Source organism: Phocoena phocoena, chromosome 11 (genome assembly GCF_963924675.1).
Source record: "Phocoena phocoena chromosome 11, mPhoPho1.1, whole genome shotgun sequence".
Classification (NCBI taxonomy): domain Eukaryota; kingdom Metazoa; phylum Chordata; class Mammalia; order Artiodactyla; family Phocoenidae; genus Phocoena; species Phocoena phocoena.
Window position 1 is genome coordinate 15,864,163 of NC_089229.1, and position 17,597 is coordinate 15,881,759.

At 42.6% G+C, this 17,597-nt stretch overlaps 1 protein-coding gene across 1 annotated transcript in view; it reads right to left on the bottom strand.

Annotated features, from left to right (window-relative positions):
- RFX4 (regulatory factor X4) overlaps positions 1-17,597 on the bottom strand; it is a 165,840-nt gene that overhangs the window by 102,998 nt on the left and 45,245 nt on the right. Inside the window, exon 3 of the mRNA XM_065886804.1 lies at positions 4,081-4,141. Within this exon, the coding sequence (XP_065742876.1) occupies positions 4,081-4,141 (61 nt within the window). The remainder of the gene's footprint in view (positions 1-4,080; positions 4,142-17,597) is intronic.

Genomic DNA, 17,597 nt, shown 5'->3' on the forward strand with positions numbered 1-17,597 from the left:
AAACACAAAAAGAAGAAAATTAGACAAAGGAAAGAGATTAAAAAGTATATAGGGCCTCCCTGGTGGCACAGTGGTTGAGAGTCTGCCTGCTGATGCAGGGGACACAGGTTCGTGCCCCGGTGCGGGAAGATCCCACATGCCGCGGAGCGGCTGGGCCCGTGAGCCATGGCTACTGAGCCTGCGCGTACGGAGCCCGTGCTCCGCAATGGGAGAGGCCACAACAGTGAGAGGCCCACGTAATGCAAAAAACAAAAACAAAAACAAAAAAAAGTATATAAATATCAGACTTTGCTCTGAACTCCCTGGCAGCCAGAGCAAAGAGGGGACATATGGTATAAATTATATCACTTTCCCTTGTAGAGTGGAGGGTGCATCCAGTTCCTTTTGAGAGACAAAGTTTTTATACTGAAAGTCTAGTCTAAAAAAGTTTACTCATGTGGAACTTGATATAGGATGTCACATGTCCTCCACCATGGTTTTAAGCATGGCTCTATCCCTAAGTTTAGAGAAATGTCCTACTTTTTCTTCCCTGCTATTTACATACTCCCCTGACTCCTTCCCCCACCTCATCTGTACTGCTGTCTTCCTTGCTGGCTATGCTCCAACCACACGGGCCACCTCCTGCAGCTCCTTGAACAAGCCCAGCCTGCTTCCAGCCTGGAGAGAGTGGAGGATACTGTTGTCTGTGCCCAGGTTACCTTTCAGGACTGAGGCGTTCTTCCCCACCGCTGAGACGTTGATTGCTGAGGCTGAATCCTTCCTGGGGAGTTGTCCTCAGCAGAATGGGAACTGCCTCGCCCAAAGTTATGCCCCCTCACAGGGCTGGAAGGGGAGGTAGGAGGAACTGGGAGATTAGGTTTGACATAAATGCACTACCATGTGTAAAACAGATAGCTAGTGGGAACATGCTATGTAGCACAGGGAGCTCAGCTCGGTGCTCTGTGATGACCTAGATGGGTGGGATGGGGGGTGGGAGGGAGGTCCAACAGGGAGGGGATATAGGTATACATATAGCCAATTCACTTCACTGTACAGCAGATACTAACACAACATTGTAAAACAATTATACTCCAATTAAAAATAAAAACCACCAAAGTTATATCCCCTCTCCCTCGGGGCAAACTACCTGCAGTGATGAGCAAGATGGGGGAATAAAAACCTGAATCCATTGCCTCAGTTCATCTCTGAGGCCCACCCTGGCTTCAGAACTCCCTGTGAGGTCGCTGAAGCCTCTACCGTAGCCTCCTCCCAGCCCGAGACCCCCTTTGCCCATCCCCTCGTACCCTCATGGTGTCAATACTGGGTGCCTTACATAATAGGCCACCTGTAGGCACAGCTCAGAGTCTGCCTCTGGGAGAGCTTGACCTGCAATGTTCCCTCTGCCTAGGACGTTTTCCTGATTTTAACATCGTCATGGTGTCTGAGGGCTTCTTGTCATACAAATATTCACTTAAATATCACCTCCTAAGGGAAGCTTTCCCTCACCATTCAACCTAAAATAGCCTCTGAGATATGATCATATCAGCCAGTTCTAATTCTCCACACAGCACTTATCCGTATCTAATACATTCCTTGTTTATTTATTTATCATTAATATGATAATTTTTTAAATGATCACCCAACTTTTTCTCTCATCGGCCCCTATTCTTGGTCTGTCTTATCCACCACTGCATTCCCAGGGCCTAGAATAGGGCCTAGCAAACAGTAGGTGCTCAGTAAACATTTCTTAAATGAATTAATAACTAAAATTCTATCTTAAAAATATAATATAAAAGGAATTAGAGGACAATTTGATGTTTGAACAACTTGTTGCCTTTTGATAATAATACTCAAATTTATACATTTTCAAACCCGATCTGACTCTGAAAACAGATGTTTTTCATCAAAACAAATCCACTGCCTAACTCTGTGAATTGGAGGATGAAATTTCTTCCGGAATGATCTATGTGACCTTTTATTTAGAAAAACCCATATTTTGTATAGAATTACGTACAGTAGAAGGAGAACTGACAATGCATATGTCAGGAAGGAGGGAAGCCCTATTCTGGGATGTCCTTGTGGGACTCAGAAGGAAGAGGTCTGCTGAGCAATCCATGGCTAAGATTTACCTAGCACCCACCCTACACCAGACACTGTTCAAGCACTCTGTATATACGAACTCACTTCCTCTTTGTGACTACCCCAGAAGGCAGTGGTCCCCAACCTTTTTGGCACCAGGGACCCGTTTCATGGAAGACAATTTTTGCATGGACGGGCGGGCGGCAGGGGGATGGTTCAGGCGGTAATGTGAGCGATGGGAGCGGCAAAAAAAGCTTCACCTGCCGCTCACCTCCTGCTTGGTGGCCCGATTCCTAACAGGCTGCAGACCAGTACCGGTCCACGGCCCGGGAGTTGGGGACCCCTGATATAAGGTAAATACTACTGCCATCTCTATTTTACAGGTAGACTGAGGCACAGAGAGGTGAAGGACCTTGCCCAAGGTCACACAGCTAGAAAAGCAGAGCTGGGAGTTAATTCCTGGCAGTGTGATTTAAGAGATTACTCTATCTACAGCCTTGCTGTTGCCAGGCAAATGTCAGAGGATCACAGAAAAACAGACATGAACAAGGTGATTTTCTTCTAGTCCCTTTCAAATTTTTTATTCTGAAATGTATGACATGTTCAGGTTATTAAAGCAAGAGTGTCTGTTGATTCCTAGCATTTCTAGAAACTCTCACCCCCAAACTCTTTTATGTTGATGCCTCATTCAGTGTGCTAGCGTTATGAGAATCTGTGTGACCATAATTTGGGGGTAAGGAGTGCAGGAAGAGATTTGACCAGGGAAGTAAAGTAGAATTTTAAATAAAGCAAAAAGCAGCAAATGCAATGAGAAAAAGAATGTAGGGACAAACTGATGGAAACAAGCCAAAAGGCTGGAAATGGAGCTCTTGAACACAGCCTCTGCTATCCTTGTAGCAAAACAAGTTGACTACTGAGACTCTTGTTAGAGAAGACTGAGTTACATTTGTGAATGCTTTCTCCCAATGTTGTTTTCCTCTCACCTGTGGGTGGATTAGTCAGAAGAATCTAATATGATTTGCTCATTAAAGCCAATCTGCTTCCTGTTCTGATCTAGTCTCTCTTCTCCATCCTTCCTGATTTTTCTCCTCCTTTCTTCAAAAGCATAGGCTTTGCAATTAAAGTGACCCAGCCAGGTTCCTGCCACTGCCACTTCATGGCTATGTGTATATTCAGGCAAATGATTTAACTGTCTAAGCTTTATTTTCCTCATCTGTAAAATGGGCATAACAATACCAACTTCTCAGAATTGTGAGAATGAAATGAGGCATGTATACAAAGTGCCTAGCATGCAGGCTGGCACACAGTAGATTCATTCCTTTCCCCTCCCCACTTCTCTCTCCTTCCCCTTTGTTCCTTACTTCCTTCAGCTTTGCTGGGCTGAACTAGAGTGGTAATAGCCCTTAACTGACAAGTTCTTCTGAGAGGTGAGTCTCAGGTATAGAATAGCTTTGGTGTTCAAAGCTACAACATAATTTCTAAGTAAAACTCTTAGAGGAGAATTTACCTGTAAATACCAAACATGGGTGCAAACACTTAAACAACATCATTAACTATAACATCAAGTCCAGGAATTCCAAATATTAAAGGGAGAGCCACTCAAGTAGATAATTTGTATTAATGTTAAAATAAATGTAGTATAGTTGCAATAAATTATTAAGAGTTCATTGGTAGGAGTGAACAGACCTATGTTTCTATAATTGGCTGCAACATTATTTATTAAAATAATAGACTCTATTAAAATCAATTAATAACATCCATGTAGAATCCAGTCCTTGCCAGTGTTTTGATGATGGAAAAAAAATCTATTCCCAAATAAAATAAATATGAAAATTCAAATCTCCTGTCTATATCTGAGTATTTTATACATAATTACAAATTAAACTGATTGCATATGGGCTATTGGATGTCAAGTTATTATGACAATGTCAAAATATCCAAGTAATATGCTGTCCTGTCTGTAGGAAGACATAGCTATATGAGCTTCCCATCAAGAGAGAACTTGCTCAGAATGGAACTTACCATTGCAGAGTAGCAGGAGTAGAGTGGGGCTTGGATGCTCTATTATTTTCTTTTTCCTCATCTGTTAAATGAAAGAAAAAGGAGTGAACTTCAGTAGGAAAACATACAAGGCCTTTCAGCTCTCCCAAGTCTCAAAAGACTACGTTGCCCTCAAATGTTGATGCTTTGAAAGCAATGATATTTTGGCTTTTCTAACATGTTAGATTTATCACACTTTAATAAAAAAAAGAGGAGAAACTGACTTCTACGGAAAACTCTTATATCAATTTGTATTTTTATTTGACATAATACGTTACAGTTTGAAGAGCTATCTCTCTTCATCACTGAACAATAGGACTGCACTCCCCCAACATGCTATGTTTGCAACTGAAGCTGGACATTTGATACGATGATCTTGACCCTAAGAACACACTGACTTCGCCACTATTTGTTTCTTGTAACTCCAATGGCACAGATAGTTAGTGTAGGGAAGGGAGAGTGTAAGTGTTCAGAAGAATCCGGTTAGCAATACAACAGAACAGGGGTTGGCAAACTTTTCCTGTAAAGAGCCAGTTAGTAAATATTTTAGGATTTGGGAGCCAAGAAGCAAAATCAAAAATATTATGTCATATTTATATAACAAGAGAGAAAACAAATTCCATTTCCATATTGACAAAATTCAAAATATAATACTAGTTGATTATAATTTTTGTAATACAGGTCTATTAATTAAAAATGAAATTAATTTGGGGGAGCGGGTAACATTTTTCTTAATTGGGGTTCAAAGCTCACATTCCCTTTCATCCAACAGATTACAAATATCCATCTACAAAATCATTCTTAGTTTACAGCCCTACGAAAACAGGTGTCAAGCCAGGTTTGGTCTGTGGGGTTCTAGTTGGCAGACCTCTGCAACACAGCAATCTGAACAACAGATCCATCTTTGCATACTTAAGAAGAACTGCTCACAGTTTTATCATGAATTAACTGAGAAATAGATTTAATTAGTTGCATCCAATTCTTAATGAAGATTATTGATAGAAATAATCAACATAAAATTAAATTTCTAGGGAATTCCCTGATGGTCCAGTGGTTAGGACTCCACGCTTCCACTTCAGGGGTGCAGGTTTGATCCCTGGTAGGGGAACTAAGATCCTGCAAGCCGCGTGGCGCAGCAAAAAGAAAATAATAAATAAAAAAATAATAAAATTTCTTGACCCACAAAATCTGACCCAAGAAAACTGGTACAAATAACAGTCTCAAAAGAAAATAATGTCAAAACCTATAAATATAATCAACAAAATTTAATAAGAACATGTAAAACAGTCAACGAAATAAATCTGTGGTATAAGATTTATATGGGAAAGAATCTGTACTTGTGAAAATAATTTAAGTAAAACTAAAATGAAAGTGGAAGAAAGTAAAATATACTGCCAATGAAGTAGCTTAATAAAGTTACCCTCAGAAAATATTTTCTTGATGAAAGCTTATCTGTATTGGTATAATTCTGATTACAATGTCTGCTCATAAAAACTGTGAAGATATTGCTGTTGCTCATTCAACAACTGTACAGACTCACCTTCTTCCTTATTAATAGAATCCCAATTTAAAGGGCACCATGTGTTCAGGGAGGCCTATCCCCTCTCAAATCCTAGAGAGATGACTGTTGATTAATTTAAATCTATCACGGTAATTTTATGTCATCTAGTCCCTGATGGATTAGGTGGGGCATGTGACATGGTGATGTGGCCTATCAGATTAAGAAGGAGCCCTCTGGGTGCTTCTGGGAAAGTTATTTTTCTGTAACAAAAAGGAATGGGGGCCTTGATGTCGAATTTCTGGCCTCCAAAACTGAAGGAAGGGAGGGAGGGAGGGAGGGAGGGAGGGAGGGAGGGAGGAAGGAAGGAAGGAAGGAAGGAAGGAAGGAAGGAAGGAAGGAGCAGGGAGGAGGGGAAGAAACAGAAGAGACACACTGGTCTGGTCTGCTTTTGAACACAGCTGTGAGTAGATAATTGGAGTGAAGCAGCAAACTTTCAACTGGGAAAAGAGCAGCCTGAGGACAAAGTCAATGCCAAGCAAGGCAGAGAAAAAGGGGGAAAACCTGGGGATTCTGAATGTCATGATGTGCCTCTGGTTAACCAACCCTAAAAACTGCTGCCTCTTTATGAGATAATACAATTTTCTGAGTTAATAAATCCTCTTTTCATTGGGTATTCACTTCCTTGCCTCCAAAACCATGTTAACTGGTACAACACTAACCCTAAATGTTCTCAGGGACAAAATGTCCCAATACATCATTGGGCTCAACATCTGTTCATGCTGCTTTGTCAACCTGCAGTTACTTCTAAATGTTTGTCATCCTTTCCAGTTTAGAATAGACAACACCACCTCTTCGAAGCCTCCAAGTCAGGAATCATTAATCCTAACTCTGCTCTTCTGTACCCCATTACTTGTCTTTCAGTCGAATGGTTTAGCCATCTGGATCATTATTTCTATGCATATCCATATCCATCTCTCTGACTTGCATATCCTACTTAAGAAGATCCTACTTAAGAAGGCAAGGAGGCCTGTTTTCAAACTATATTACAAAGCTATAGTAATCAAAAGAGTAAAATACTGGCATAAAAACAGACACATAGATCAATGGAACAAAATAGAGAGCCCAGAAATAAACCCCCACACACCGTCAACTAATTTATAACATAGGAGCCAAGAATATGCAATGGGGAAAGGACAGTCTCTTCAATAAATGGTGTTGGGAAAACTGGACAGCAACTTGCAAAACAATTAAGTTGGACCACTATCTTACACCATACACAAAAATTAACTGAAAACCAATTAAAGACTTGAATGTAAAACCTGAAACCATAAAAGTCCTAGAAGAAAACATAGGCAGTAAGCTCCTTGACATTCATCTTGGCAATGACTTTTTGGATTTGATACCAAAAGCAAAGGCAACAAAAGCAAAAAATAAACATGTGGGATTACATCAAACTTAAAATCTTCTGCACAGCAAAGGAAATCAGCGACAACAACAAAAAGGCAACCTACTGAATGGGAGAAAATATTCGCAAATCATGTATCTGATAAGTGGTTAATATTCAAAATATATAAAGAACTCATACAACTCAATAGCAAACCCCTTGCCCCCGCCAAATAATCCAATTGAAAAATGCACAGAAGATCTGAATAGACATTTTTCCAAAGAAGATATACAGATGGCCAATAGGTACATGAAAAGATGCTCAACATTACTAATCATCAGGGAAATGCAAATCAAAACTACAATGAGATATCACCTCACACTTTTTAGAATGGCTATTATCAAAAAGACAAAAAATAAGTGCTGGTGAGGATGAGGAGAAAAGAGAACCCTCACGCACTATCGGTGGGAACGTAAATTGGTGCAGCCACTATGGAAAACAGCATGGAGGTTCATCAAAAAATTCAAAATAGAGGGGCTTCCCTGGTGGCGCAGTGGTTGAGAGTCTGCCTGTCGATGCAGGGGACACGGGTTCGTGCCCCGGTCCGGGAAGATCCCACATGCCGCGGAGCAGCTGGGCCCGTGAGGCATGGCCGCTGAGCCTGCGCGTCTGGAGCCTGTGCTCCGCAATGGGAGAGGCCACACCAGTGAGAGGCCCACGTACCGCAAAAAAAAAAAAAAAATTCAAAATAGAACTACTACATGATCTAGCAATTCCACTTCTGGGTATTTATTTGAAGAAAATGAAAACACTAATAAGAAAAGATATCTTCATCCCATGTTCACTGTAGCACTATTTACAATAGCCAAGATATGGAAACAACCTAAGCATCCAATGACAGATGAATAGATAAAGAAAATATTTTATATAAATATATGAATATTATTCAGCCATAAAAAAGAAGGAAATCTTGCCATTTGCAACAATAATGATGGATATTCAGGGCATTATGCTAAGTGAAATTAAGTAAGAGAAATACAAATACCATATGATTTCACTTACATGTGGAACAAAAAAAAAAGCTCATAGATAAAAAGAACAGATACAGACTGGTGGTTGCCAGGGGGTGGTGAAGTGGGGGGTGAAACAGATGAAGGGAGTCAAAAGGTATATACTTCCAATTATAAAATAAATAAGTCATGGGAATGCTGTAGACAGCATGGTGACTGTAGTTAACAACACTGAACCGCATATTTGGAAGTTGCTAAGAGAGTAGATCTTACAAGTTCTCATCACCAGAAAAAAAGTTCTGTAACTATGTGTGGTGATGGATGTTAACAAGACTACTGTGGTGATCATTTTGCAATACGTACAAATATCAAATTATTTTGTTGTACACCTGAAACTAATATAGTGTCTTGTATGCCAATTATATCTCAACTTAAAAAAAAAGAAGAAAGCAGGGATGGTATCTTAGTCATCTTTGTGTTCCCTCCAGCCAATGCCTTCCATTCACACTTAATTAAATAGTTGAGTCTGCTTTCCACAACTGTCTTCAACAATCTTAAAAATAAAAGCACGAAAAGGAGCATGAGTCCCATAAGAATGTAGGTAGACAGACACAAAGAACAATACTCAACCTCAGCTGTTCACCAAGAAATAAAAAGTAGATAATAATGAGGTACAACTTTATACCTCTGAGAACAACAAAAATTTTAAATAATCATCTCCAGTGCTGGTGTGTAAATGGAAAAACTGACATTCTCTCATTTCTCTGAAGGTAGTGTTAACTGCTACAGTGGTTTGGTAAGTAATTTTGCAATGATACTGAGAGCTATCTACAATATCCAGTCACTTGGCCTAACAAGCCCAAGTCCTAGGAATTACACTAAGTAAATAATTGAAAGGCTATGTTAAAAAACAAGATCAGTTGCATTTTTTAAAACAAGGAAAAACACATAAACAACCTAAATATATCTCTTTCTAGCTTATGCTGGCCCATGATTTATATTTTTGTCCCCCCCCCCCCTTAGAATTGGCAGGGTATTTTTTTTCTCTGCTTCTTCAAATTTCAAAACATCAGTCAACGTGGGCTACATGTCAAAAGATCTATATTCTAAAATCAATTTAAAACCTTACTGGCCATGACTGAGAAAACCCCTCAACCTCTGAGCTTCACTTTTCTTCACTTGTAAAACTGGTCATTTTAAAGGGCTATTGAAGGGATCATATTAATTAATTCAACAAAAATTCATTGAATACCTAATGTATGCCAGCTAGACACTGAGAATAAAGAAATTAAGCTCTTGTCCTTTAGTCTGGTTGGGGAAGGAGAAAGACAAACAGTAGAGAGAGAGGCCAAGTTCAGTAAGAAGTGATAAATGCTGTCCTGTGGGTAGGCAAGGAGGATCCTGCCAACCCAGACTGCATGAAAAAGCAGCGCCTGTCAAGACAGGCTTCCGAGAAGAAGCCACAAGTAAGATGAGCCCTGAGTGGGCCAGAGATGGGAACCAGGTGTCAAGGAAGGTGGGATGAAGTCAGGGGTAGGGTGGAGAAGGTGGGGGACAGATAAAGCCATGGGGACCTGAAAGATCAGGCAGCCTTCCCAGAAGCAAGGTGGCTGCAGCAGGGGTCCTGGTCAAGCGGTGGAGTGGAGTGAGGGCACTGAAGCGGTGCTGTGTGACATCTAGTAATCCCGTTCAATCTTTAAGACAGTCTCTGGTCTCTAAACTGACAGTAATAATAATGCCTACCTGGAAAGATATTAGGGAGGATTGAGTGAAATGAACATAAGAGCTAAGAGGTGGAAAACATCAGTGCAGGAGCTGCATGGCAAAGGCTGCCCTGGGCTGCTCTGGCTGGGAGGCCTTGGAGCGACTCTGTTCAGCTGGGATCTACTGTGGGAAGCAGGCAAGGGAGGCCGCCTCTCTGCTCGGGAAGGTTTACAGGGGCAAACACAACGGCATCGACAGGGACTCTGCAAGGCAAACACACAGCAGGGGACATCAGGGCTCCAAATAGGAGGTGGCATTTGAGCTGGCCGTGAAGAGATGGTCAGAATTTAAAAGACACCCTTGTTTACTGTTTGCAAAGATAATACATGTTCATTTGCTTTTTAATTTGGAAAATATTTTTTTCAAGTTTTATTGGAGTATAATTGCTTTACAGTGTTGTGTTTCTGCTGTACAGCAAAGTGAATCAGCTATACGTACACATACATCCCCTCTTTTTTCGATGTACTTCCCACTTAGGTGACCACAGAGCATTGAGTAGAATTCCTGTGCTATACAGTAGGTTCTCATTATCTATTTATACATAGTAGTATACATAGGGAAAATAGAAATCTCTGGAAATACAAGCCCCTCTCAATAGAACAAACTATTGTCAACTCTTTATCCTATTTACCTCCAGTCTTTTTTTCAATGTTCTCTTTCACAACCAAGCACGCACACACACACACACCTAACTTAAAATAAATGAGGGTCACATAGCACATCCTGGCTTGTAACCTGTTTTACTCAGTCACCTTTACAAGGACAGGTCAGACTTTGAGAGAAGGATGCTGAGGGCAGGGGTACTCCAGGGGGAGCAAGCAGCCTGAGAAAACTCCTAGTGGAGGGAAAAGGCAAATGGTCCATTGCCTGGAGCCAGAAAAGTTCCCTATTCTGGGATTCCACCACAGTGTCTCCCATTCAGGGGATACCCGTCTCTACTGTGTCAGATTTTCTTTTCCCCAAGTAAACTTTGTTAGGGCCCATTTCTGATACCAACCGCTGGTAAGAGAACTAGTTTTGAGGGCAGGCCGACCTGGCTTTGAATTCCAGCTTTGCCCCTAACTCTGTGGGAACCTAAGCAGTCACTTGACACATCCAAGTTGGAGGGCCCTCACCTAAAACATGAGAATCATAACTTATGTTACAAGGATGGTTTGAAGATTAAATATCATAAAATATGTTAAAAACTAGATACATTTTAAAAGAATACCAAAACAATACTAATAGCCTTCACTGGCCAAGTACTTAAGCTAGGCACTGTGTATCACTTTTCATTATGCCATCTCATTTTATTCCTCCCAACAGTGCTATTAATTAGTTTTCATTTCATTTCATTTCATTTCATTTCATTACATTTGGCTGCGCTTGGTCTTTGTTGCTGTGCACGGGCTTTCTCTAGTTGCGGTGAGCAGGGGCTACTCTTCGTTGTGGCGCGTGGCCTTCTCATTGTGGTGGCTTCTCTTGCAAAGCACGGGCTCTAGGCATGTGGGCTTCAGTAGCTGTGGCACACGGGCTTAGTTGCTCTGCAGCATGTGGGATCTTCCCGGACCAGGGCTCAAACCCGTGTCCCCTGCATTGGCAGGCGGATTCTTAACCACTGAGCCGCCAGGGAAGCCTCCTATATCCCTATTTTATAAGTAAGGAAATCGAGCTTTGCGTGAGGCTAAAACATCTGCAGGAAGCCATACGGCCCGTGAGTGGAGGCTGGACCTCACTCAGTGACGGGCATGTGGCAGCTCCTGATAGTATTTAGATAAGAACTGGTCTACCCGGAGCCAACAGGGAGCCTCCAGTCAGTCATCAAACAGGCGCCTCCCACCTCTGCAGGCCCCTTTCCCTCCAGACACTGGTGGCTTCATTCCCAGCCTTTTTTCCCCAAAGAGGCTGTGTGTCACACCCAGACCTGACCCTCCTGTCTGATGGCTCTCCATCCTAATTCACCAGATGTGCTGGTAACTCATGCCCTCATTCATCAAATATTTATTGAGTGTCTAGTATGTTCCAGCCCTATGCCAGGGGCTAATCGGGGAGAAAAAGCAGACATGGTCTCTGCTCTCTTGAGCTCAAATTGTCAGCAAATAAAATGCAAGTCCTGGGCAAGAGCTGAGAAGTGCAGGCCCAAGATGCTATGGCAGCACCAAGTGTGGGGTACGAGCCCAGGCTTGGGATGTGAAGGAGCAGCAGAAGCCAGCTAGACAAAGAGGACAGGAGGGCACGTGTTAGGAAGATGGAAATAGCCACGGTTGACAGAGACTTTGGGAATTGGCCTTCCCAAATGCCTCTTCATTTTAACAGGCGGAAATGCCTCAAACCAAACAAGAATCATCCTGTAAGGCCGAATTCCAGGCTGACAAGACTCCTGGAGCCATTCACGGCACACACTGAGCCATCCATCCTCCAGGCCCACCCTGCTCGTCCTACCAAAGCCGGAGAGCAGCATCTGTTTAAAATTCCTCCCACCGAGATGCTGCCTGGACTTCTCCCTGACACTCTGTTCCCTCCCACTTTTCAATTATGATTCCTAATACGTCCCCGTCCAGGGAATCCCGGTCCAATTCCCAGTGGTGAGCATCTCTACTCCCTTTTCTGGATCTATTTCCTAATATTAATTCTGGGGCCAAATTTCCAGGCTCAAATCCTGGCTCCTTCACTTGCTAGCTGTGTGACCTCAAACAAACTTTTGGTGCCTTAGTTTACTTATTTGTAAAATAGGGGTAATAATAGTACCAATCCCTAATCGTGAGGGTTAACTAAACCACTCCTGGCACAAGGCACGTGCTATCTAAGTGTTCGCGATTACAATAACAGTCATCATTCCTCCAGAGAGGTCGTGTACCTGGATCCCTGTCCTGCCCATAGGCCTGGGTTTGTCAAGTCCTGCACCTGGGCCAGAGTTATCCACTCCTCCCCTGTGCTCCCACAGCACCTTGGCTGGTCCCTGGCGAAGCGCTTGTCACAGGGTGTGGTCGTTATGTGCTGACCAGTGCATCTGCCTTGCTGGTTTGTAAGCTCTGTAGGGCATAGACCACATTTGCCATTGTGTCTCCAGCACCCATACATGAAAGTATTTGTGGAATGAATGAATGGCTAAGATAAAACCACAGTCAAATGCTGAGCCTACCCATCTGATTGCAGTAAGCATATAAAATAACAATACTATCAGGGAACGTTCATTGGGGTCTTATAATGTGCTAGGCACTGGGCAAAGCTCTTCACATTACTGCATTTAATTTTCATAGCTTCCTGAGACAGTGAATAATTTAATGCATGTGAAACATCAAATATGGTGCTTGATATATACTTAGTGCTTAATCAATGTTAGGTTTAATTATGAGTATTATTCCCTTTCATAGAGGAAGAAACTGAGGCTCAGAGAAGTGAAGCAATTTGCCTGAGGTCACACAGTTTAGCAATGGAGCCAGGAAAGGGACCCAGGCTAGCTGACATCTCAACCTCCCTGAATCCAAACATTTACGAGCCTCATTCTCTCTTTAAACCTGTGGCACTGAGCTAGAGATTTTTAGGGAACTATCTACCTAATCATTTATTTTCTGCCTCTATGCTGATTGAATTCATGATATTTGGTAACCTATTCTAGAATATTTCCTGCCTAGAGCCAATGTGGCAGAGTTTAACATCTACAGAGAACATTTCTAAATTAATTACTTCTTTTCAAATCCCAAGAAGGTTCAAATTTATGTGAATCTCAAGTTTCACTTCAAAGTTCTAATTCTATTTCCTTTCATTATCCTAATCAAGCTGCACCTGGCCAGACCTCACCTGTTGGGAACACGGGGCTGCCAAACATTTCATTTCCCCTTATCTACGTCCTTTCCAGCCCCTGCAAAGAGCATCAGCTGATGCTCAGGGTGCCTGGACTAGGCCTTTGGCAGTGTGCATCAGCCCCTGGCAGCAAACACTTCTCTCCGTGGGAACAGGGCTAAGTCCCAAACAAAACTGTGATGTTGGCAGCATTGCTCTGAGGGGGCCCACACCTGCTTCCTTTCACCTCCTCTGGGTGAATTCCTTCATAATCTTGGAGTAGGAAGGGGCCTTTCTAACTTTGATACAAAACCCAAAGCCATATAAGAAAATATTGAGAAATTTTACTACATAAAAAAATCTAAAGCTTCTATGTGGGGGAAAAAAACACACTGTAAGTACAAAGATAATGACCCGCTTGGGAAAACTGCAACCACAGACAATGGTCTCACCTCCCCGCCGTAGAAACAGCTACAATAAAACCACAAGGAAAAAGACCAAGATACACAGTTGGTGGAAAAAATGCAAATGTTCCTGAAATGTGAAAAGACAATCTCAATCAATGAAAATGAAAGCTACACTACAATACCATTTCTCACATATCGGATTGGCAAAAATCCAAACCGCAAGGACACAACTCTGCCTCTGCCATAGGGAAACAGGTGCCTCCTATCTTGCAGGGGGAGTGCAAAATGGTGCCTCCCCACATGGAAAGACATTTCACAGAACCTACTGACATCCTATATGCCCTTTATCCAGCAGTCCCACGTCTGCGAACAGATCCTGCCGCTACTCCTGGAAACATGGGAAACGACCTCACACGAGGTTATTCACTGCAACTTGGCTGTAACAGCAAAAGTGTTGGAAACAGCCCAGCGCTCATCTAGTTAACTAAATTACGATACATGCTCACAGTGGAATACTACACAGCTGTGAAAAAAGAAGATTAAAAGCAAGAAAAGAATGAGAAGGCTCTCTCTGTTCTTACTCATATGGAACACGCCAGGGTTTATTATTAAGTGAAAAAAGCAAGTCACAGCAAAATGCATATAGGGTGCTACTTTTTTTGTGTAAGAAAGTGGCAAAAAAAGAACATATATTTGAATTTTTATTTGCATAAAAAAGTCAAATGCTGGAAGAATACACAATAAACATTGGAAATACTCAAAGAATGCATAAAAAACAAATAAAAATGCTTCCCACTAGGGAGCTCAGGAGGGACGACAGAGCAAGGACAAAGTAAGACTTCTCAGTGAGTACCTTTACAGCATTTTGATTTTTGGACTGTATGAACATAGTATCCATTCAAAAATACTCTAATTTTGAACAAATTAGAAGACTCTATTAAGGAGGGAACGTCAGAAGGAAGAACCTCCTCAAATGGTTAAATGGTCCTGGAGTGCCAAAAAGTGAAAGTGAATTACAACTATTACTTGTACTCTAGCGTGGCTTTATAGTATTTTGCTTTGCTAACATCCATTACTTAATAAACACTCACTGAGCACCTACTATGTACCAGGCCTTCCATATTAAGTGCTGGCAAGACACAGTCAATCAGGCGGGCTCCCTTCCCCTCAGGGACTGAGGGCCCGTGGAGGGAGGGAGCGGAGGTGCAGAAGGGCCCTGGCAGTGTGCTTCCACACACAGAGGAGGGAGCCTAATTCTCCTCAAGGAGAGGACAGATAGACACTCAGGGGGCAGGAAGGGCAGCCCGTGATAGATATGGAGGCTGAAAAAGGGGAAGAGTCGGTGGGTTGTCTTAAATCATAACCTAATCACTGGGCCTCCTGAGCTCTCCAGCAGTGTTTTACCTCAGTTCCCAGCTAGGACTAAAACTGTAGCGTTCGCCCCACGAGGACAATTCAGCTTTTAAAAGCCATCATGGGAGGACTCTCTGTGAACTTCCCCACCCCAGACTTCCCACTCTAAGGCACAGCCCTTGCTCTAGGAGCTGTCTGAGAACCTTTCTGCTGTTGGCGGGGATGGGGGCTTTTGTCCACAACTTGATGGGAATATGGATAAGTTTAACCACATTTCTCTGGAACCCCTTCTGATGGAGTTATAAGATCCCAAATTGGAATAATAACCTGACATGCTCAGTGGAGTGAGAGAGATATGTGACTTTCACATATATAGCCCTGAAATGTGATGAAATTTTAATATGCTAATGATGAGTCACATTAGGTTGTGACCCGCTGTGACCCCAGTTCTATGCCACCGTGCTGATGAATTCCAACTTTTCCTGCCCCTGTGTTATAAATATCCTCTGTCACCACCAGTCTGTCAGTAAGTGCCACGATGAGTTGGTGAAGGGTTGGGGACAATAAAGGAAGCAGGGACATTCCAGTGGGGCAGGCAGGATGGGGGATGGCAGTCGTTAGGAGCTGTCAAAGAACAGAGGGAACGGGACTCAGTATGGACTGTCACTCACACTCTCTCTCTCTCTCTCTCTCACATACACACACACACACACACACACACACACGGAGCCTGATAACTCTTGACGATAAAGGGAGAACTCTGGACTCCTGCCTAGGATATAAGATAGAGGCTCAAGTCATTTGATTTAGATATTAAGGAAACGACGACCTGAAGACTAGCGGGCTTGGGCTTACATTTAATTTGTTCTGTTTCCCAAGGAGGGAAACAGGAATCCCAAGGAATCCCACGGGGTTCCTGCTCTTTGGATCCATCCTATCACCCCAATATTTCCAATTCTCTCCATCCCACTGATACCATGCTGGTCTACAGCCTCATCTCCTCACCTGGACCAGGTGGAAGCCCCTTAAGTGCCTTCATGGCTTTAACCCACCTGCAGAGAACCTCCACACTAGCCTTCTGAAAACTCCACTTTGACCTGTCACTCTTCCACCCAACTCCTTCAGTGGCACCTTAACTATCAAACTCCAAACCACTTGTGGGAATCCAAATCCCTCAACAATATGGCCCAAACTCCCCTTCTCAGCCCTGTTTCCCATGATTCTTCAATCTCTCTGCTCCAGACAATGTAGAAAACTCTCCAAGCTCAAAACCTGCCTTGTGGCCTTTTGCCTCCCAGCCCTTTACTTAAAGGAACCACATGGATCCTATGAGGCCCAATGCAAATGCCACCTTCTCTGAGATGCCTTCCCTGGTCACCTTCCAACCTTGTGACTGCTCCCAAACTTTAGCAAGCAATCTGATCACATGGGAGTTTGTTCAATGCAGAGTGTGCCTCAGTGGGTCTGGAGTGGGCCCAAGATTCTGAATTTCTAACAAGGTTCCAGTGAGGTCGTGCTGGAGTCCAGGAACATACCTGGTATGGCAAGGTTGAACACCTTGCATAATTCAAGTTGAATTTATCACATACAATCTTGCATTATTAATACTCAAGCATGTGCCTTAGCTCCCCTTCTGGAATGAAAATTCTTTGAGAGCAGGGACCCACAGAAGAGAGAGTTTATACAGTACACAGAGAACCAGCTATAAAATCAGACAGCTCTAAGTTTGACTCTTTACCACTTACTTGCTAGGCTATAAGTTATATAACCTCTGATTCTCAGTTTCCTCATCTGTAAAATGGAGATTAAAAAAAACCTCCGTCCCAGAGTATTAGAGGAAAGAGTGGCTGTGCTTATGCCTAGCATGCTGCCTGATGCTGAATATATTTAAATTTTGGCTCCCTGCTCTTTCCTTCCATGTATAACTGGGCTTTCCACAGAGTCTTATATGCAGTAAGTGTGCAGGGAATCTTCTGGGCCCAATTTCTGCAGAAACTTCTGTTCCAACCTGTACAATTCTTGTCAATCCACACTGCTAACCTTTCCTCTCTAGACAGAATGCTCTAACCAGTCATGAACCTGATAATATTTTACAGTCATAGTCTCCCTATTTGTTGGTAGGCATGCCATATGTTTCTAAACATAAAGACCCGGTGACATCTGCCAGGGATAAACTGCAACTTATTCAGGTTGGGAATGAAAATTTATTTGACCCTAACTATGGTAAATAACCCATCCACTCTTGTTCAGACTCCCACTCATCAGGCATTCAGGGCTTGACCTCACTGGTCCAGGGTTTTCTTCCCAACTGTATTCCA